This window comes from Symphalangus syndactylus, chromosome 1 (assembly GCF_028878055.3).
Source record: "Symphalangus syndactylus isolate Jambi chromosome 1, NHGRI_mSymSyn1-v2.1_pri, whole genome shotgun sequence".
NCBI classification, from domain to species: Eukaryota; Metazoa; Chordata; class Mammalia; order Primates; family Hylobatidae; genus Symphalangus; species Symphalangus syndactylus.
This window is the reverse complement of record NC_072423.2, coordinates 111,542,018-111,565,303: the sequence shown is the minus strand read 5'-3', so window position 1 is coordinate 111,565,303 and position 23,286 is coordinate 111,542,018. Positions and strand designations below refer to the sequence as shown.

At 46.9% G+C, this 23,286-nt stretch overlaps 1 protein-coding gene across 10 annotated transcripts in view; it reads right to left on the bottom strand.

The window, feature by feature from the left end:
• Positions 1-23,286, bottom strand: part of RHOA (ras homolog family member A) — a 61,049-nt gene that overhangs the window by 34,601 nt on the left and 3,162 nt on the right. For 3 of the 10 annotated variants that reach the window (XM_063610663.1, XM_063610673.1, XM_063610661.1), the window contains exon 2: positions 6,375-6,492. The exons of 3 other annotated variants lie outside the window; for them this stretch is intronic. Coding sequence is in view for 1 of the 7 variants with exons in the window: in XM_063610688.1 (XP_063466758.1) it covers positions 2,339-2,534 (196 nt within the window). In the remaining 6 variants the exon portion in view is untranslated. Of the gene's footprint in view, positions 1-2,338; positions 2,577-6,374; positions 6,493-20,766; positions 20,815-23,286 lie in introns of all 10 variants that reach the window. 4 more of the 10 variants (XM_063610670.1, XM_063610693.1, XM_063610688.1 and 1 more) reach the window with 3 other exon arrangements.

Here is a 23,286-nt window from a genome sequence, read left to right as displayed (position 1 = left end):
TTTTCTCTTTTTTTTTTTTTTGAGACGGAGTCTCGCTCTGTTGCCCAGGCTGGAGTGCAGTGGCACAATCTCAGCTCACTGCAAGCTCCGCCTCCTGGGTTCAGGCCATTCTCCTGCCTCAGCCTCCGAGTAGCTGGGACTACAGGCGCCCGCCACCACGCCCGGCTAATTTTTTGTATTTTTAGTAGAGACGGAGTTTCACCCGTGGTCTCGATCTCCTGACCTCGTGATCCACCCGCCTCGGCCTCCCAAAGTGCTGGGATTACAGGCGTGAGCCACCGCAGCACCCGGCGGAATTTTTTTTTTTTAAGATGGAGTCGCACTCTATCACCCAGGCTGGAATGCAGTGGCACGATCTCAGCTCACTGCAGCCTCCACCTCCCGGGTTCAAGCGATTCTCGTGTCTCAGCCTTCCAAGTAGCTGGGACTACAGGCACCCGCTACCACGCCCGGCTAATTTTTGTAGTTTTAGTAGAGATGGGGAACATCTTGGCCAGGCTGGTCTTGAACTCCTGACCTTGTGATCCACCTGTCTCGACCTCCCAAAATGCTGGGATTACAGGCGTGAGCCACTGCACCCAGCCTTAATTTTTGTATTTTTAGTAGAGACGGGTTCACCATGTTGGCCAGGCTAGTCTTGAACTCCTGACCACAGGTAATCCGCCTGCCTTGGCCTCTCAAAGTGCTGGTCTTACAGGTATGAGCCACCACGCCCAGCCCCATGTCAGGATTTAATTCACACCTTACTTGGGATGCTAGCCAGTTTGAACCAGTCAACATGTAAAAGGAAAATACAGATGTAACAAAAGTTGGACTGGAAAAACATGTGGCTTAATCCTCTGTCTAGTATTCCAAGGAAAATTTACAAATTTTGATAGAGTGACAGTAGAGAAACTGAAAAAATCTATTTCAGAAAAGGTAAAAGGCGTCATGGATATCAATTTAAAAGATTAAGGGGCCAGGTGTGGTGGCTCTCCCCTATAATCCCAGCATTCTGGGAAGCCAAGGCGGGCAGATTACTTGAGGTCAGGAGTTCGAGACCAGCCTGGCCAACATGGTCAAACCCCATCTCTACTAAAAATACAAAAATTTGGCTGGGCGTGGTGGCTCATGCCTGTAATCCCAGCACTTTGGGAGACTGAGGCAGGAGGATCATGAGATCAGGAGATCGAGACCATCCTGGCTAACACGGTGAAACCCCATCTCTACTAAAAACACAAAAAATTAGCCAGACGTGGTGGCACACACCTATAGTCCCAGCTACTTGGGAGGCTGAGGCAGGAGAACCGCTTGTACCTGGGAGGCAGAGGTTGCAGTGAGCCGAGATCGCACCACTGCACTCCAGTCTGGTGACAGAGCAACTCCGTCTCAAAAAAAAAAAGAAAAGAAATACAAAAATTAGCCGGGAGTGGTGGTACACACCTGTAGTTCCAGCTACTAGGGAGGCTGAGGCGGGAAGATCAGTTGAACCCAGGAGACAGAGGCTGCAGTGAGCCAAGATCGTGCCACTGCACTCCAGCTTGAGTGACAGAGTGAGAATCCGTCAAAAAAAAAAAAAAAAAAAGTAAAAATTATACATATTTAGGGAGCAGAGTCACTGCTTCAAATGTGAACACAACAAAGTCTGGATTGCATTCAATCCTAAAACTGGTAATGTCACAGCTTCACTGCCCAATGTGGTAGCTAGTAGCCACATGTGACTTTTTTTTTTTAAGACAGAGTTTCGCTCTTGTTGCCCAGGCTGGAGAGCAATGGCGCGATCTCAATTCACTACAACCTCTGCCTCCCCGGTAGCTGGGATTACAGGCATGCACCACCATGCCCGGGTAATTTTGTATTTTCAGTAGAGACAGGGTTTCTCCATGTTGGTCAGGCTGGTCTGAACTTCCCAACCTCAGGTGATCCGTCCACCCTGGCCTCCTAAAGTGCTGGGATTACAGGCGTGAGCCACTGTGCCCAGCCTATCTTTTTTTTTTTTTTTTTTCTGAGACAGAGTCCATCTTGTCCCCCAGACTGGAGTGTAATGGCACGATCTCAGCTCAGTACAATCCTGCCTCCCAGGTTCAAGCGATTCTCCCGCCTCAGCCTCCCAAGTAGCTGGGATTATAGGCATCCACCACTACGTCCGGCTAATTTTTGTATTTTTAGTAGAGACAGGGTTTTGTCTTATTGGCCAGGCTGGTCTCGAACTCCTGATCTCAGGTGATCCACCAGCCTCAGCCCCCACAAAGTGCTGGGATTACAGGCGTGAGCCACCGCACATAGCGAATTAATTTATCGTTAAAAAACAAAAAAGAAAAACAAAAAAACAATGCTTGTCAGGCACAGTGACTCCCACCTGTAATCCCAGGATATTTGAGTCCAGGAGCTCGAGACCAGCCTGGGCAATACAGTGAGACCTCATTTCTACAAAAAATAAAAATTAGCCAGGCATGTTGGTGAGCGTCTGTAATCCCAGCTACTCGGTGGGTAAGGGTGGGAAACTGAGGTGAGAGGACAGCTTCAGCCAGTAGGTCAAGTCTACAGTGAGCCATGATCGTACCACTGCACTCCAGCCTGGGTGCCAGAGTGAGACCCTGTGTCAAAAACAAGAACAACAAAAAACGGATGTTTAAATTTTAAAATGTTCTTCCTTTTTATCAAGTAAGTAAAAATTTTAAAGTATTGAATAAAAGGTCTTGCCATGTTACCTAGACTGGTCTCAAACTCCTGAGCTCAAGCCATCTGCCTGCCTCAGCCTTCCAAAGTGCTGGGATTACAGGTGTGAACTACTGCACTTGGCCTAAAAATTTTCATTTTCAAATTCAGTTCCTTGGCCACACTGACCATATTCAATGCTCGATAGCCACATGTGGCTGGGAGCTACGGTACTGGACAGTGCAGATATACAGCATGTCCACCATCACAGAAAGACAGCGCTGTTCTAAACATGTCTCCCACAGCTGCTGGATTGGTCAAAAGAAGACATATCCACAATTTAATGTTACAAATTTTTCTAGAAAATGGTCACCACAAACATCAGGTCTTTTAGAAGCCGGGCGTGATGGCTCACGTCTGTAATCCTAGCACTTTGGGAGGCCAAGGGGGGTGATCAGCTGAGATCAGGAGTTCAAGACCAGCCTGGCCAACATGGTCAAACCCCATCTCTACTAAAAATACAAAAATTACCCAGGCATGGTGAGCGTGCCTGTAATCCCAGCTACCTGGGAGGCTGAGGCAGGAGAATGGCTGGAACCTGGGAGGCGGAGGCTGCAGTGAGCCAAGATCGCACCACTCCAGCCTCGGCAACAGAGCAAGACTCTGTCTCAAAAAATAAAAATCAGGTACTTTAAAGATAAATTCTAAGTGCTCCCATCCATCTTTTATGCTTCCTTCTTAGTCACTCTACCACCTACTACTGCAGTGCAATGGTGATCTTCTCCTTGCCAGGCCCAGTGGCCTTGTGTCAACTTTTTTTTATCAGAGAGGGTCTGCCTCTGTCACCCAGACTGGAGTGCAGTGGCGTGATCATGGCTCACTGCAGCCTCAACCTCCCATGCTCAATCAGTTCTCCCACCTCAGTAACCCAAGTAGCTGAGACCACAGGTGCACACCACCACATTTGGCTAATTGCTGTAGATATGGGGTTCCATCATATGGGCCAGACTGGTCTCAAACTCCTGGGCTCAAGCGATCTACCTGCCTTGGCCTCCCAAAGTGCTGAGATTACAGGCGTGGGCCACTGCACTGGCCATTTTTTTTTTTTTTTTTTTTTTTTAAGACACATGCTCAGCCTCAAGAATAGTTGGGACTACAGGTCCCTTGTCTCAATTCTGTGTGTGCGTGTGTGCGTGTGACATAATCTTGCTCTGTCGCCCAGGCTGGAGTGCAGTGGTGCAATCTCGGCTCACTGCAACCTCTGCCTCCCGGGTTCAAGCAGTTCTCCTGCCTCAGCCGCCTGAGTAGCTGGGATTACAGGCGTGCACCACCATGCCTGGATAATTTTTTGTTTTTTTTTTTTGAGATGGAGTCTCCTCTGTTGCCCAGGCTGGAGTGCAGTGGCGCAATCTTGGCTCACTGCAAGCTCCGCCTCCCGCGTTCACGCCATTCTCCTGCCTCAGCCTCCCAAGTAGCTAGGACTACAGGCACCCGCCAATATGCCCGGCTAATTTTTTTATTTTTTATTTTTAGTAGAGACAGGGTTTCACCGTGTTAGCCAGGATGGTCTCAATCTCCTGACCTCGTGATCTGCCTGCCTCAGCCTCCCAAAGTGCTGGGATTACAGATGTGAGTCACCGCCCCTGGCCTAATTTTTGTATTTTTAGTAGAGACAGGGTTTCACCATGTTGGTCAGGCTGGTCTCGAACTCTGACCTCGCGATCCGCCCGCCTCAGCCTCCCGAAGTGCTGGGATTACAGGCGTGAGCCACTGCATCCGGCTCCTTGTCTCAATTCTTATTGCCCCGACCAGTCTCAAACAAACCACTTTTTTGTTTTCGTTTTTTTGAGACAGAGTCTCTCTCTGTTGCCTAGGCTGGAGTGCAGTGGCGTGATCTCAGCTCAATGCAACCTCCTCCTCCCGGGTTCCACCAATTCTCCTGCATCAGCCTCACGAGTAACTAAAATTACAGGTGCACACCACCACGCCCAGCTAATTTTTGTATTTTTAGTAGAGATGGGGTTTGACCATATTGGCCAGGCTGGTCTCGAACTCTTGACCTCAAGTGATCTACCTGCCTTGGCCTCCCAAAATGCTGGGATTTCAGGCGTGAGCCACTGCATCCGGCCCCAAACCACTGTCTTCTATGGGCCATTCCTTGTTCTAGCTACTAGAGATGTAGCTTTATCTGGAAAACACTCTTAGGGAAAACAGCACAATGTAATTAAGTGCTGTAACAAAAGCTTATCTTCTCTGGTATGAACTCAAGAGAAAAAGCAAGTGATTCTGCCAGAGGGCTTCAGATAAGATGATATCTGACCTGGATGGACCTTGAAGAAGGAGGGCAAGTCCCCTGGGAAGAGTGGTAATGATGGTTCAGGAATACTTTCTAAGGTGAGGAAACAGCTTGAGCAAATAACCTCAATGACCAGTAGTACAAGAATTTGGTGGTCGGGCGTGGTGGCTCACGCCTGTAATCCCAGCACTTTGGGAGGCCAAGGCGGGCAGATCACGAGGTCAGGAGATTGAGAACATCCTGGCTAACACGGTGAAACCCCGTCTCTACTAAAAATACAAAAAAATTAGCCAGGTGTGGTGGCGGGCGCCTGTAGTCCCAGCTACTCGGGAGGCTGAGGCAGGAGAATGGCGTGAACCCAGGAGGCGGAGCTTGCAGTGAGCCGAGATCGCGTCACTGCACTCCAGCCTGGATGACAGTGCGAGACTCCGTCTCAAAAAAAAAAAAAAGAATTTGGAAAGGAGATTTTTGAAAATAAGGCTGGAAAGATGGGGTGATGGTTAGACTGGAGGATATCGTATGTCATGCAGAGCAATCTGCATTTTATTCTGTAAGGAAGGGAAAGCCACTGGACCAGCATGATTAGGTCTGTAATTAATAGAGAAACAAAGCCTGGCCAGGCACGGCTGTTCACACCTGTAATCCCAGCACTTTGGGAGACTGAGGGGGGTGCAGATCACCTGAGGTAAGGAGTTCAAGACCAGCCTAGCCAACATGGTGAACCCCATATCTACTAAAATACAAAAATTAGCCAGGCGTGGTGGTGGGTGCCTATAATTTCAGCTACTCAGGAGGCTGAGGTAGGAGAATCGCTTGAACCCAGGAGGTGGAGGTTGCAGTGAGCCAAGATCACACCACTGCGCTCTAGCCTGGGCAACAGAGCGAGACTCTGTCTCCAAAAAAAAAAAAAAAGAAGAAGAACAGAGCCTTGGCAGGGCAAGCAAAGTGACTGAGTGGTTAACTGGATAGGGATGAGAAAACTACGGCAAGGGTACGAGGGTGCCCAGAAGAAAGAACCCTAATGGAAGGGGAGGTGGAATGGGCACAATCTAAGGAGGCGCTTGAACCTGGGAGGTGGAGGTTGCAGTGAGCCGAGATCGTACCACTGCTCTCCAGACTGGGCAACAAAAGCAAAACTTCATCATGAAAAAAAAAAAAAAAGGCCGGGTGCAGTTATTAGCACTCTGGGAGGTTGAGGTGGGAGAATTGCTTAAGCAGGAGTTCAACACCAGGGCAACATAGTGAGATCACATCTTTACTAAAAAAAATTTTTTAAAGTAATCAGCCTCGGCTTGGTGGCTCATGCCTATAATCCCAGCACTTTGGGAGGCTGAAGTGGGAGGATCACTTGAGCCCAGGAGTTCAAGACTAGCCTGGTCAACATAGTGAGAGCTTGTCTCTACAAAAAATAAAAATATTACCCAGGCGTGGTGGCACATACCTGTGGTCCCACCTACTCTGCAGGCTGTGGCAGCAGGATCGCTTGGGCCCAGGAGGGCAAAGTGGCAGTGAGTAGCGATCAAGACACTGCACTCCAGCTGGGATGACAGAGCAAAATCCTGTCTCAAAAAAAAAAAAAAAAAAGTCAGAAAATAAATGTTACAACATGGATGAACCTTTAAAACATTACATAAATGAAAGAAGCCAGTCACAAAAGACAATATATGATTCCATTACACGAAATATCCACAATAGGCAAATCTATAGAGACACAAAGTAGATTAGTGGTTACCTAAGGCTGGGTGTGGTGATAGGGAGATTGAAGATGACAGTTGAAGAGCACAGGGTTTCTTTTTGGGGTGATAATAGTGTTCTAAAATTGACTGTAGTGATACATGTAGAACTCTGTGAATATACTAAAACCCACCAAACTGTTCATTTCAAATGAATGGTGTGATATATGAATTATATCTCAGTAAAATTGTTCCCAAAATAGTTGGTTTTTCTTTTTTTTTTTTTAAATAAGCGTTGAAAGTATGGCAGAGACTGCCTGCTTATCTGCCTCAATAGCTTTCCCCTTCATAGTCACACGGCTGCCAGTTATAAAGACTCCATTTCCCAGCATTCACTGCAGCTAGGTGGGGTATTAAGATCTGACCAACAGACTGTATGCAGAAAATGATGATGCAGGAGAGGAGAGAACTGCTAGAGCAACATTACCAGATTAGAGGGGAATGAGATTTAGCTTGCAAGTGGAAAGGCTGACCTTAGATAGAACAATGGACTCCCAAGGGACTGATCCACAGGAATAGAGAAATAAGTAAGAAGCAAGATCCTAACAGTTGATAGAGACAAGGAAAGGGAACAGGAGATTCGAACCAAAGGACATGGTGCTATATTATCCTAAAAGCGGGAGAATAAACGGACTAAGGAATCTTAGTGGGACTGCTAGGCAGTGCTAAAAGCAGCCACCTTTGAGGTCAAGGGTCCATGAGTTCAAAGAGAGACAAGTCAGTGAATTTTTTCTTTCGCTACATTCAGTCAAAAGCACAGAATAGGTAAAGAGTAGGATTTAGGCTAGGCGCGGTGGCTCACACCTGTAGTCCCAGCACTTTGGGAGGCTGAGGTGGGCAGATCACTTGAGGTCAGGAGTTTGAGACCACCCCGGCCAACATGGTGAAACCCTATCTCTACTAAATTAGCCAAGTGTGGTGGTGCGCTCCTGTGGTCCCGTCTACTCGGGAGGCTGAGACACGAGAATTGCTTGAACCCAGGAGGCGGAGGTTGCAGTGAGCCTTGAGATCGCACCACTGCACTCCACCCTGGGTAACAGAGCAAGATTTTGTTGGAAAAAAAAAAAAAAAAAGTAAGATTTAAACCAGGGCTGAGATTTTGCCAGGTAAGATAAAATGAGAGACAGAACAGGGAGTGGAGAATACATAAAAGGGGGTAATTACAGTGATAAACTAAAGGTGAGGAGCAGTGAAAGGGTAGGCAGTAGGATCAATAGATTTTAAGCCCCAGTGGGGGCTTAAAGAATTTTGCTGGCAGGGCGCAGTGGCTCACGCCTGTAATCCCAGCACTTTCGGAGGCCAAGGCGGGTGGATCGTGAGGTCAGGAGATCGAGACCATCCTGGCTAAAACACCGTGAAACCCCGTCTCTACTAAAAAAAAAAAAAAAAAAAAAAATTAGCTGGGCATGGTGGCGGGCACCTGTAGTCCTAGCTACTCTGGAGGCTCAGGCAGGAGAATGGTGTGAACCCAGGAGGCGGAGCTTGCAGTGAGCCGAGATCGCGCCACTGCTCCAGCCTGAGCGACAGAGCGAGACTGTCTCAAAAAAAAAAAAAAAAAAAAAAAAAAGAATTTTGCTGTCTGAGTATTACAGTATTATTACAGGGCTTTAATACTGGGGGCTCACGCCTGTAATCCCAGTTATTTGGGAGACTGAGGCAGGAGAATTGCTGTCTCGGGAGGCGGAGGTTGCAGTTAGCTGAGACTGGGCCACTGCACTCCAGCCTGCGTGACAGAGCAAGACTCCGTCTCAAAAAAAAAAAAGGCTGGACACAGTGGCTCACGCCTGTAATCCCAGCACTCTGGGAGGCCGAAGCAGGCGGATCACGAGGTCAGGAGATCGAGACCAACCTGGCTGACACAGTGAAACCCCGTCTCTACTAAAAAATACAAAAACTTAGCTGGGCGTGGCAGCGGGTGCCTGTAGTCCCAGCTACTCGGGAGGCTGAGGCAGGAGAATGGTGTGAACCTGGGAGGCGGAGCTTGCAGTGAGCCGAGATTGCACCACTGCACTGCAGCCTGGGCGACAGAGCGAGACTCCATCTCAAAAAAAAAAAAAAAAGTGTGTTAACAAATGATCTCTGAGACAAGATTATTTAATGAAAAAGGTGAGGTGCCAAATATGTCATATGCTATCATACTATAGTGTAATGGCGGGATGTACAGATATACAAAACAGGGCTTGGCAGAGGTACACAATATTCACCAATGAACACTGGTATATGTATAGACTGTCTCTAGAACAGTACACAGGACCTTTTTTTTTTTTTTTTTTCCAGAAAGGGTCTTGATTTGTCACTCAGGCTGCAGTGCTGGAGCATAGTGGAGTGGTCATGACTCACTGCGGCCTAGAACTCCTGAGCTCACCTCAGCTGCCCCAAGTGCTGGGATTACATGCACTGGTCTACAAGAAACACAACAGGTACCTCTAGGGGCCATATATCCTTTTGCACTGTTTGAATTTACCAAATAAAACTATTATGTTTTCGAACAAGGTAAATTTTTAAATGTATGGACTTTGAAAGATTTATATAGTAGATTATATCAAGGGGGTAAGAAATAAAGCAATAAATATGCAAAAATCCATCTTTGAATCTGAACTCAAGAAACTACAGAAGCGGCCAGGCACGGTGGCTCACGCCTGTAATCCCAGCCCGTTGGGAGGCCGAGGCAGGTGGATCAGGAGTTCGAAACCAGCCTGACCAACATGGTGAAACCCCTTCTCTATTAAAAATACAAAAAAATTAGCCGGGCATAGTGGCATGTGCTTGTAATCCCAGCTACTCAGGAGGCTGAGGCAGGAGAATGGCTTGAACCCAGGAGGCGGAGCTTGCAGTGAGCCGAGACTGCGCCACTGCATTCCAGCCTGGGCGACAGAGCGAGACTCCATCTCAAAAAAAAAAAAAAAAAAAAGAAACTACAGAAGCATACTGCCCCCCTCTCTCCCAACATCTTCCCTAGTCTAACCAAAACTGGCCACCCTCCACCTCCTGTTTCTATAAGGAGATAAAACAAGATTATCTGTGTTCAGGCCAAGGGTTGATTCCCACTACTCATAACATTTCCCCTAAACCTCATTTTAAAGGCCAAGAGTTACACCCTCACCACCAGAGGCCTCAGTGGCTTCATGGCTACTCCACTATAAATTCTTCTTCATCCCTGAACTCCTACAGCACTTCGTCTTTCAGTGCTCTTTCAGGCCTATGTGAGCTTGAATCAATACTTTGTTCTGGTAGAGAAGGCTGTATCAGGACTTGGTGCCATGTATCTGTAATCCTAGCTACTCAGGAGGTTGAGGTAGCTGGATCCCTTGAGCCCAAGGAATTCAAGGCTGCAGTGAGCTATGATCATGCCACTGCACTCCAGCCTGGGTGACAGAGCAAGACTGTAGCCAAAAAGGTGAGGTAGGGGGATGGTATATAAGAGTTAATTTCCAGCCGGGCATGGTGGCTCACGCCTGTAATCCCAGCACTTTAGGAGGCTGAGGCAGGCGGATCATGAGGTCAGGAGATCAAGACCATCCTGGCTAACTCGGTGAAACCCTGTTTCTACTAAAAATACAAAAAAATTAGCCGGGCATAGTGGCGGGCGCCTGTAGTCCCAGCTACTCGGGAGGCTGAGGCAGGAGAATGGCATGAACCTGGGAGGCAGAGCTTGCAATGAGCTGAGATTGCACCACTGCACTCCAGCCTGGGCGACAGAGTGAGACTCCGTCTCAAAAAAAAAAAAAAAAGAGTTAATTTCCAAAGCCCAAATTACTAATATCAGACACTAGGGCCTTCAAATGTACTTCCTCTAAGTTACTACCCTTCTTTTCTGAATTGGCCTTAGGAAGTTACTTCTTTCCAAACAAGATCTACAAGTAACAACGCATAGTATGTAAAACTCCTGACCAAGTGCGGTGGCTCACACCTGCAATCCCAGCACTTTGGGAGGTAGGAGGACTGCTTGAAGCCAAGAGTTGGAGACCAGTCTGGGCAATACAGTGAGACCTCATCTCTTAAAAAAATATGAAAACACACAGGCAAGGTAGCTTATGCCTATAATCCCAGCACTTTGGGAGGCCATGGCAAATGGATTGCTTGAGCCCAAGAATTTGACACCAGCCAGGGCAACATGGCGAAACCCTGTCTCTATAACACACACAAAAATTAGCCAACCAAGCGTGGCGGCTTGCGTCTGTAGTCCCAGCTACTGGGGATGCTGAGGAGGAATAATCACCTGAGCCCAGGAAGTCAAGGCTTCAGTGAGCTGTAATCGCACCACTGCACTCCAACCTGGGTGTCAGCGTGAGATCCTGTCTCAAAAACCAAATAAATAGCTGGGTGCAGTACTGTATGCCTGTAGTCCCAACCACGTAGGAGGCTGAAGGGGGAGAATCACTTGAGCCCAAGAGTTGAAGTCTGCTGTGAGCTATGATGGTGCCACTGTACTCCAGGCTGAGTGACAAAGCAAGACCCTGACACTAAAAAAAATTCTTACAACCCAAATTAGCTGAATAATTTTGATAACCTGTTTATGAACTACACATTTTACAATACTTATTTTCTTACATTCACAGCAAATCTCCCTCTTTGCACAATTTTCAGCTTACTTTTGGCATATAATAAACCACAAAAGATGTTTTGAGGTGGTGCTAGGTTATAATGAATGCATTATGAACACATTTATCAGCCAATCACTATAAGCCAACACAAAACAGTTCTCCAGCCAAGAAACAGAATTAGAAATAACTCAACTGTATAACTATGGTGCTTCTACCAGATCAAGATCTTTACAATATTTTGGAAGGATAATGAATAAATTTCCATGGAGATAAAATAATCATGGCCTTAAAAATGACTAATTCGGCTGAGCATGGTGCCTCATGCCTGTAATCCCAGCACTTTGGGAGGCTGAGGCAGGCAGATCACCTGAGCTCAGGAGTTCGGGATGAGCCTGACCAACATGGAGTAACGCCATCTCTACTAAAAGTAGAAAACTAGCTGGGCGTGGTGGCGCATGCCTGTAATCCCAGCTACTCCAGAGACTGAGGCAGGAGAATTGCTTGAATCCGGGAGGCAGAGGCTGTGGTGACCCGAAATCATGCCACTGACTCCAGCCTGGGCAACAAAAGCAAAACTCCATCTCAAAAAAAAAAAAAAAAAAAAAAAGACTAATTCATCATACTTAAAATAATTATAATTTTACCTCATAATTCTCCAAAGAGCTCATTCTGCAAAAGAAAGAGTGATGATTACAGCAAGCTTTCTTCCGTTTCTCAACTATCCAAGAAATAGAATCTACACAGCATAGCTCTGGACGTGACTTAATTTTCACATTTTTACCGCATTTGTTACTTTAATTTTTTTTTGTTTGTTTGTTTTTTGAGACAGAGTCTCGCTCTATTGCCCAGCCTGGAGTGCAGTGGCGCAATCTCAGCTCACTGCAACCTCCGCCTCATGAGTTCAAGCAATTCTCCTGCCTCAGCCTCTCGAGTAGCTGAAACTACAGGCCCACGCCACCATGCCCAGCTGATTTTTTTATTTTTTATAGAAACAAAGTCTCACCATGTTGGCCAAGCCGGCCTCGAACTCCTGGCCTCAAGTGATCTGCCGGCCTCGGCCTCCCAAAGTGCTGGGATTACAGGTGTGAGCCACCACGCCCAGCCTGTCTTCTATGTTCTTAAACACAGGCTACACCACCTTCTCACCCAAGCATGCATTCTTTTTTTTTGGAGACAGTCTCACTTTGTTGCCCAGGCTGGAGTGCAGTGGCATGATCTCGGCTCACTGCAACCTCCAGCTCCTGGGTTCAAGTGATTCTCTTGCCTCAGACTCCAAGTAGCTGGGATTACAGGCGCGTGCCACCATGCCCAGCTAATTTTTTGTATTTTTAGTAGAGGCGGGGTTTCACCATATTAGCCAGGATGGTCTTGATCTACCGACCTCGTGATCCGCCTGCCTCGGCCTCCCAAAGTCCTGGGATTATAGGCGTGAGCCACTGCACCCAGCCCCAAGCATGCATTTTTCTAAACTGCTGTGAACTGTGCTACTGGCCAATCAGACTTACAGAGTTGTCTAAAATAAGAGCACATAATTTTCCTCCAAAGTTTCTACTTGCCAAACTCCATTAATGTAAGAAACGTATCTGTCTTATTCACCATTTTCAGACAAGCACAGGCACAAGCACCTAGTTGGGTGCTCAAACAAATTGCTGAAAAAAACAAATTTCTAGAAGCAAAGAAACATTATATAACCAATTTGTGGCACAGAGATTTTAAAAAGAAAATGGTTTCACAATCAGCTGCGCACCACAGTTGGATCAGCTGCACACCACAGCAGTGAAGCTACCAGTTAGGATACTTTTAGTAGGTCAAGAATTCGGCCAGGCGCAGTGGCTCACGCCTGTAATCCTAGTACTTTGGAAGGCCAAGGCAGGTGGATCACTTGAGGCCAGGAGTTCAAGACCAGCCTGGCCAACATGGCGAAACCCCATTTCTACTAAAAATACAAAACTTAGCAGGGCATGGCAGCTGACGCCTGTAATCCCAGCTACATGGGATGCTGAGGTGGGAAAATCGGTTAAATTCAGGAGGCAGAGGTTGCAGTGAGCCAAGATGCCACCACTATACTCCAGCCTGCACAACAGAGTGAGACTCTGTATCAAAAGAAAAATAAAAAAATAAAACCCCAAAACTGTTTCAGTGCAATTAGTAGAAACCTGTCCTGTCTATCAACCCCAACTTTACCCACAACCAAGACTGTGCATAGCACAGAGGAAATACCATTAAACTTTTGGGAAATAGGGCCGCGTGCCATGGCTCATGCCTGTAATCCCAGCACTTTGGGAGGCTGAGGCGGGCAGATTGCCTGAGGTCAGGAGTTCGAGGACATCCTGGCCAACATGGCAAAAATCCATCTCTACTAAAAATACAAAAAAAATTAGCCAGGCGTGGTGGCACATGCCTGTAATCCCAGCTACTGGGGAGGCTGATGCAGGAGAGTGGCTTGAGCCTGGAAGGCAGAGGTTGCAGTGAGTGGAGATCGGGCCACTACACTCCAACCTGGGCGACAAGAATGAAACTCCGTCTCAAAAAAAAAAAAAAAAAATTGGGGAAATGAAGTTGAAAACATAGAGCTGTTTATTTTGTTTACTGACTGCATGGGAAATTCCTGATGAAAGGGCCAAACTACCATCCATCCATCTGTCCATAATGAACTTGAGCCTGGTATAGGTTGAGTACGGCTTATCCAAAATGCTTGGGCCCAGAAGTGTTTCAGATTTCAGAATTTCTTCAGATTTTGGAATATCTGCATTATACTTACTGGTTCAGTATCCCAAATCCAAAAATTCAAAGTCTGAAAGGCACCACTAGGCATTTCCTTTGAATGTCATGCCAGCACCCAAAAAGGATCTTGAAGCATTTCAGATACTCAACCTGTACTGCCATTATTTGGCCATCCTGATCAAGTGGCTGCCAAGAGCTGGTGTTAGTTCAAGAGCTTTCCTTTCTGTAGCAGTAAGGGCACATGGAGATCAAGAGCAGCAGGCATGAGGCAGATGGTGGTAAGCAACGAAGAAAACCTTCAATTTTCTGCCAAGTGAAAATCACTTCAAACTCAAGTTCTTTGGGGAAAGACGGGCAAGGAACAATCCCTGAGGTAACATACCTTCAAGTTTCCTAAATAAGAGCATGAAATCATTTATCTCAAAATGTAAATTTTTTTTTTTTTTTTTTTGAGACGGAGTCTTGCTCTGTCACCCAGGCTGGAGTGCAGTGGCGTGATCTCGGCTCACTGCAAGCTCCGCCTCCCGGGTTCCCGCCATTCTCCTGCCTCAGCCTCTCCGAGTAGCTGGGACTACAGGTGCCCGCCACCACGCCTGGCTAATTTTTTTGTATTTTTAGTAGAGACAGGGTTTCACCATGGTCTTGATCTCCTGACCTCGTGATCCGCCCGCCTCGGCCTCCCAAAGTGCTGGGATTACAAGCGTGAGCCACCGCGCCCGGCCTCAAATTGTAAACATTATAAGGTTAACCTTCAATGGATGCACAGAATCAGGATTTGACTTTGGCCTAATTCCAAACTTACATTGCCTCTAAGACAATGCGTATCTAGTAAAACTGACAGAGAAAAATGAACCATTAGGTACCTCCCAGTGAGCTGGCTAAGAATTCATATATGCTTAGGCCGGGCGCTGTGGCTCACGCCTGTAATCCCAACACTTTGGGAGGCCGAGGCGGGCGGATCACGAGGTCAGGAGATCGAGACCATCCTGGCTAACATGGTGAAACCCCGTCTCTACTAAAAATACAAAAAATTAGCCGGGCGAGGTGGCGGGCGCCTGTAGTCCCAGCTACTCGGGAGTCTGAGGCAGGAGAATGGCGTGAATCCGGGAGGTGGAGCTTGCAGTGAGCCGAGATCGTGCCACTGCACTCCAGCCTGGGCGACAGAGCCAGACTCCGTCTCAAAAAAAAAAAAAAAAAAAAAAAAAGAATTTATATATGCTTATTGTAAACCTTATTGCAGGATTTTACTTTTACCAAGTATATATATTTCTTAAAATAAAAAACTAGGCCGGGTGCAGTGGTTCACACCTATAATCCCACCACTTTGCGAGGCCAGAGCTCAGGAGTTAGAGACCAGCCTGGACAACATGGCAAAACATCATCTCTATAAAAAATAAATTAATTAACCGGGTATGGTGCTGCTTGCCTGTAGTCCCAGATGCTCGTGAGGCTGAGGCAGGAGCATTACTCGGGCACAAGAGTTAGAGGCTGCAGGCCGGGCGCGGTGGCTCACGCTTGTAATCCCAGCACTTTGGGAGGCCGAGGCGGGCGGATCACGAGGTCAGGAGATCGAGACCACGGTGAAACCCCGTCTCTATTAAAAATACAAAAAAATTAGCCGGGCGTGGTGGCGGGCGCCTGTAGTCCCAGCTACTCGGAGAGGCTGAGGCAGGAGAACGGCGTGAACCCGGGAGGTGGAGCTTGCAGTGAGCCGAGATTGCGCCACTACACTCCAGCCTGGGCGACAGAGTGAGACTCCGTCTCAAAAAAAAAAAAAAAGAGTTAGAGGCTGCAGTGAGCCATGATAGCTGCACTGCACTCCAGCCTGGAAAACAGATCAAGACTCTCTCTCAAAAACAAACCAAAACTTGCCATATTCTAGGAAGCCAAGCAAATAAAACGAATGAACAAAAAAACTAGTCTAAAAAACTTCAGGCCAGGCGCAGTGGTTCACACCTGTAATTCCAGCACTTTGGGAGGCCGAGGCAGGCGGAACACAAGGTCAGGCCTTCGAGACCAGCCTGGCCAACATGACGAAACCCCGTATCCACTAAAAACACAAAAAATTAGCCGGGCGTGGTGGCAGGTGCCTGTAGTTCCTGCTACTCGGGAGGCTGAGGCAGAAGAATCGCTTGAACCCGAGAGGCGGAGGTTGCAGTGAGCTGAGATCGCGCCACTGCACTACAGCCTAGGCAAAAGAGCGAGATTCCATCTCAAAAAAAAAAAAAAAACCACCGGGCACAGTGGCTCACGCCTGTAATCCCAACACTTTGGGGGGCAGAGGCAGGCGGATCACAAGATCAGATCGAGACCATCCTGGCTAACATAGTGAAACCCCATCTCTACTAAAAATACAAAAAGTTAGCTGGGTGTGGTGGCACACACCTGTAGTCCCAGCTACACGGGAGGCTGAGGCAGGGGAATCACTTGAACCTGGGAGGCGGAGGCTGCAGTGAGCCAAGATTGCGCCACTGCACTCCTAGATGACAGAACAAGACTCTGTCTCAAAAAAAATAAATAAAAATTTAAAGCCTTGAGGAAATGCTCTTTAACTCGACTGAGTGGCAATTACATGGGTATACACATTTATCAAAATTTATCAAACTGGCGGTTTGTGGTGGCTCATGCCTATAATCCCAGGGCTTTGTGAGGCTGAGACGAGAGGATCATTTAAGGCCAGGAGTTCAAGACCAGCCTGAGCACATAGTGAGACCCTTCTCTCTACAAAAAAAAAAATTAAAACATAAAAATGTAGCCAGGTGTGGTGATGCACACCAGCAGTCCCAGCTATTCGGGAGGCTAAAGTGGAGAATTCTTGGGCCTAGGAGGTCAAGGATGTAGTAAGCCATGATTCCGACACTGCACTTCAGCTAGGTGACAGAACAAGACCCTATGTCTAAAAAAAAAGAACAAAAAAACTATCAAACTATCATTTAAAGTATGTGCATTTTATTGTATGTAAATTATACCTCCATGAAGGTAATTAAAACAAACCTCAGGTGATTCCAACTTGGGGAACTGGATTCCCAGTTTGGGAACAGTCGAGTCTAGGAACCACTGTTCTCATGTACCAGGAACCAAGCAGTAAGCCCTGTTTTATTCTAAGAAATCTTAGGGTGCTACTCCCGCTATCCTCCCCACCACCCCCGAAAAAAGGTACTACAAACTGTAACCTGAATAGTGAAAGTTGAAGATAGCTGGACTCAGTGGCTCATGCCCATACTTGCAGCACTTTGGGGGTCTGAGGTGGGAGGACTGTTTGAGCCCAGGAGTCTGCGACCAACCTGGGCAAGACAGTGAGACTCTGTCTCTACAAAATGTAAAAATATTAGCTGAGCGCAGTGTCACACACACCTGTAGTCCCAGCTACTAGAGAGGACGAGACGGAAGGATACCTTGACACCAAAAGTTGGAGGCCACCATGAGCTATAACTGTGCCACTGCACTCCAGCCTAGATGACATAACAAGACCTTATCTCTCAAAAAAAAAAAAAGGCCGGGCATGGTGGCTCACACCCGTAATCCCAGTACTTTGCGAAGCCGAGGCAGGTGGATCACAAGGTCAGGAGTTCGAGACCAGCCTGGCCAACAAAGTGAAACCCCATCTCTAGTAAAACACACACACACACACACACACACACACACGCACATTAGCTGGGCATGGTGGCACACACCTGTAGGCCCAGCTACTTGGGAGGCTGAGGCAGGAGAATCGCTTGGACCCTGGTAGGCAGAGATTGTGCCACTACACTCCAGCTTGGACAACAGAGCAAGACTCTGTCCCAAAAAAAAAAAAAAAAAAAAGCCAGAAGGCCAGGCACGGTGGCTCACAGTAATCCTAGCACTTTGGTTTGGGAGGCCAAGGCAGGCAGATTGCCTGAGCTCAGGAGATGGAGACCAGCCTGGGCAACATGGTAAAACCCCGTCTCTACTAAAACGCAAAAAAAAAATTAGCCAAGCATGGCAGCATGCACCTGTAGTCCCAGTTTACCCGGGAGGCTAAGGCAGGAGAATCGCATGAACCCGGGAGGCAGAGTTTGCAGTGAGCCGAGATCACGCCACTGCACTCCAGCCTGGGTGACACAGCGAGACTCTGTCTCCAAAAAAATAATAATAAAAAAAGTAGGCCAGGCGCAGTGGCTCACACCTGTAATCCCAACACTTTGGGAGGCAGAGGCAGGCAGATCACCTGAGGTCAGGAGATCAAGACCATCCTGGCTAACACTGTGAAACCCTGTCTCTACTAAAAATACAAAAAAAAAAAAAAAAAAAAAAACAACAACAACAACAACAACTACCCGGGCGTGGTGGCAGGCACCTGGAGTCCCAGCTACTCGGGAGGCTGAGGCAGAAGAACTGCTTGAACTCGGAGGGCAGAGGTTGCAGTGAGCCGAGACTGTGCCACTGCACTCCAGCCTGGGTGACAGAGCAAGACTCCGTCTCAAAAAAAAATTAGCTGGGCTTGGTGACATGTGCCTGTAATCCCAACTAATCGGGAGGCTGAGGCAGGAGAATCACTTGAACCCGGGAGGTGGAGGTTGCAGCGAGCTGGGATCGCGCCATTGCACTCCAGCCTGGGCAACAAGAGCAAAACTCCATCTCAAAAAATAAATAAGTAGGCCGGGTGCGGTGGCTCACACTTGTAATCCCAGCACTTTGGGAGGCCGAGGCGGGCGGATCATGAGGTCAGGAGATCGAGACCATGGTGAAACCCCGTCTCTACTAAAAAAAATAGAAAAAATTAGCCGGGCGTGGTGGCGGGCGCCTGTAGTCCCAGCTACTCGGAGAGGCTGAGGCAGGAGAATGGCGTGAACCCGGGAGGGGGAGCTTGCAGTGAGCCGAGATTGCGCCACTGCACTCCAGCCTGGGCGACAGAGCAAGACTCCGTCTCAAAAAAAAAAATAAATAAAATAAATAAATAAATAAATAAATAAATAAGTAGGCCGGGCGCGGTGGCTCACGCTTGTAATCCCAGCACTTTGGGAGGCCGAGGCGGGCGGATCACGAGGTCAGGAGATCGAGACCACGGTGAAACCCCGTCTCTACTAAAAATACAAAAAATTAGCCGGGCGTGGTGGCAGGCGCCTGTAGTCCCAGCTACACGGAGAGGCTGAGGCAGGAGAATGGCGTGAACCCGGGAGGCGGAGCTTGCAGTGAGCCGAGATTGCGCCACTGCACTCCAGCCTGGGCGACAGAGCAAGACTCTGTCTCAAAAAAAAAAAAAAATAAATAAATAAATAAATAAATAAGTAAGTAAAATAAGTTAGTTGACGGGCTACAGGTCTGGCATTTGAGGTAAGTGCTTCTCTCTCACTGAAATCTCATGGCGCTCCCTTACCATTCCCTTTCTACAGAAGAAAAAAACTGAATTACAAAGGAGTCATATTATTGTCAAGGGTCTCAAGCCAAGTGTCAGAGCTAGTATTTAACTGTCAGTTTCTCTCCAGAATCCATGCTCTTAAATAAGATACTCTAGTGCCTTCCTTTTCTTTCCTTCTTTTGTGTGTGTGTGTGTGTGTTTGAGAGAGAGTTTCGCTCTGTTGCCCAGGCTGGAGTGCAGCAATCTTGCCTCACTGCAACCTGCGCCTCTCAAGTTCGAGCGATTCTCCTGCTTCAGCCTCCTGAGTAGCTGCGATTACAGGCACCCACTAACACACTCGGCTAATTTTTGTATTTTTAGTAGAGATGGGGTTTCACCATGTTGGTCAGACTGGTTTCGAACTCCTGACCTCAGGTGATCCACCCAACCTCGGCCTCCCAAAGTGCTGGGATAACCGGCATGAGCCACTGTACGCAGCCTGCCTTCCTTTTCTGAACTTAAGATCTTCAAAAGATAAACAGTGCTTCATTATGAATAACTGGAAAAGTTAAACAAGAGATTTCATCCAGAAAAGAAATTTTCCACACACACAAAAAAACAGGTATTTCCAACAAAGCTGCCATATCACATAATAAAATTATCTTGTAGAAAAAAGCATTAACGAAGTGTTACAACATTAAATATCCATCTTAAATTTACTTCCTTAACCTCTCAAAGCCTATATCCCAAACAACAAAGTTACAAAAAAAATCCCAGTAGTAGAGCACATGATCTCTAGGTCCATGGAAGAGACACCAGAGAATCACAACTCATCTGCAACATACAGAGTAGGATACAATGGCCATAAGAATACAGTAAAATAAAAATGTACACAAAAGCTAGAATGCTCAACCATATACTTGAAGTCAAAACAAGCAACTTTTTTAAATCATGGAACTGAATCCTTGTGCTTTAGAGCAGCTGTAAGCTTCAGAAATTAAAAATCTTGGCCATGGTAGCTCACGCCCGTAATCCCAGCAGAAAGCTGAGGCGGGTGGATTGCCTGAGGTCAGGAATTTGAGACCAGCCTGGCCAACAAGGTAAAATTCTTGTCTCTACTAAAATACAAAATACAAAAATTAGCCGAGGGTGGTGGGCAGGTGGTGGATGGCACCTGTATCGAGTTAGTGGGTAGGTTGAGGCACGAGAATCGTTTGACTCACACCTGTAATCCCAGCACTTTGGGAGGCTGAGGCAGGAGGACCACTCGAGCCCAGGAGTACAAGATCTGTCTGGGCAACATAGCAAGACCCCAACTCTAGTACAAAAAAAAGAAGAAGAAAAAAAAAGCAAAAAAATTTAAAAAACAAATCCTTGGTGGCTCATGCTTGTAATCTCAACACCTTGGGAGGCCGAGATGGGCAGGTCATGGGGTCACGAGGTCAACAGATCTAGGCCATTGGCCAAAATGGTGAAATCCCGTTTCTACTAAAAATACAAAAATTAGTTGGGCATGGTCACACACACACGCACCTGTAGTCCCAGCTACTCCAGAGGCTGAGGCACGAGAATCGCTTGAACCTGGGAAACAGAGATTGAAGTGAACAAAGATCACTCACTGCACTCCAGCCTGGGTGACAGTGAGACCCTGTCTCAAGAGAAGAGAAGAACCAATGACTTCAAATAAAATAGGCTGAAGTCATTAAGTCAACGAAATTAATATTATGAAATCCTTTCCCTTTTTTTTCTTTTGAGTCTCGCACCGTCTCCCGGGCTGGAGTGCAATGGCGGGATCTCAGCTCACAGCAACCTCCGCCTCCCAGGTTAAGGTGGTTCTCCTATCTAAGCCTCCTGAATAGCCGGGATTATAGGCGCCTGCCGCCACGCCCAGCTAATGTTTTGTATTTTTAGTAGAGACAGGGTTTCACCATGTTGGCCAGGCTGGTCTCAAACTCCTGACCTCAAGTGATCCACCTGCCTCGGTCTCCCAAAGTGCTGGCATTACAGGCATCAGCCACTGCTCCCAGCCAGGAATTCCTTTTTGTATTTCTCCAAACTACCATATTAGTTTACTATTTAGTCAGAATGGAATTAGATCTATTCCTACTCACAGTGATTCTAGTTTTTTTTTTTAATATCAGATCATGTCATCCCCTTTCTAAAGAATATCTAAATGACGTCTAATCTCAGAACAAATCCAAAGAATTTCCCATGTCCTAAAGGCCCTATATGATTTGGCCCCTGCCCACCTCTCTAACCTCTTTTTACCTCCAACTTTTCCTTTCACTCCACTTCAAACTTACTTCATTGGCTGTGTATGTTTTCCTCTTTCCCTTCACTTAAATGTAAGATACTATTATAAATATGCTTAAATATGGACAGGTGTAGTGGCTCTCACCTGCAATCTCAACACTTTCAGAGGCCAAAGGGGGCAGATCACTGAGGTCAAGAGTTCGAGATCAGCCTGGCCAACATGGTGAAACCCCGTCTCTACTAAAAGTACAAAAATTAGCTGAGCACAGTGGCGTATGCCGGTAATCCCAACTACTCCAGAGGCTGAGGCACGAGAATCACTTGAACTAGGAGGCGGCGGTTGCAGTGAGCCGAGATGGTGCTACTGCACTCCAGCCTGGACGACAGAGTGAGACTCAGTCTCAAAAGAGAAAATATATATATACACACCCATATATATACACACGTACATATGTGTGTATATATACGTATATCCACATATATGCTATATATATGTATATACACATGTATACACATGTATATACACACATATATACGTACACATACATATATACATATACACATATACGCGTACATATATACACATACACATATATACGTATATATATACACACACACATACATATGCTTAAATATATGTACTCATCCTCTTAAAAAATGAAATCAAGCTCAGTTTGGCATAAACTGCATACCGATCGCAATTTAGCAAGTGTATTTGATGTTTTTCATTATTACTAGCTATAAAAATGTATTTGGAGAAAGCATCAATAAACTGAGACCAACACCCAGAATGAGCAGCTTCAGTGCTTGATTTTCAGTCACATGACTATCGTAATTATGAACATACCGAGGCCTTCACTTAATACTACAGCTCCACAGATTAAAGATGAGGGATTTTACAGTAATTACAAACTTCAAACTGTCTTGGAAATTTTAATCCCACAAATACTTAATGAGAATGTCCCCAAAGAGCCCCAAGTATAGCAAGGCATGTAACATTAACAGGTTCAAAATTTAGTTGTATTAATGTGTAGTTACAAGCAAACAGTTCCATTGGACAGGTAAACAAAGGAATAAACTAAATGGTAGAGTCAGGCAAAATACTTACGATCCTTTTTTTTTTTTTTGAGACGAAGTCTCGCTCTGTTGCCCAGGCTGGAGCACAGTGGCGCGGTCTCAGCTCACTGCAAGCTCCGCCTCCCGGGTTCACGCCATTCTCCTGCCTCAGCCTCTAGAGCAGCTGGGACTACAGGCGGCCGCCACCACGCCCAGCTAATTTTTTTTGTATTTTTAGTAGAGACAGGGTTTCACCGTGTTAGCCAGGATGGTCTCGATCTCCAGACCTCGTGATCTGCCTGCCTCGGCCTCCCAAAATGCTGCGATTACAGGCGTGAGCCACCGCGCCCAGCCAGGATCCTTTCAAAACTACAAATATGGGTGGGCGTGGTGGCTCACCCATGTAATCTCAGCACTTTGGGAGGCCAAGGCAGGCGGATCACCTGAGGTCAGGAGTTCAAGACCAGCCTGGCCAATACGGTGAAACCCCGTCTCTACTAAAAATACAAAAATTAGCCAGGAATGGTGGTGGGTGCCTGTAGTCCCAGCTACTCCAGGGGCTGAGGCAGGAGAATCGCTTCAACCCAGGAGGCAGACGGTGCAGTGAGCTGAGATCGCGCCACTGCACTCCAGCCTGGGCAACAGAGACTCCATTTCAAAAATAAAAATAAATATAAAGCTACAACTATATGGCCAATTTTAAAATCCAGTGACTATGTACTATTTATCATAATCACTAGTAAC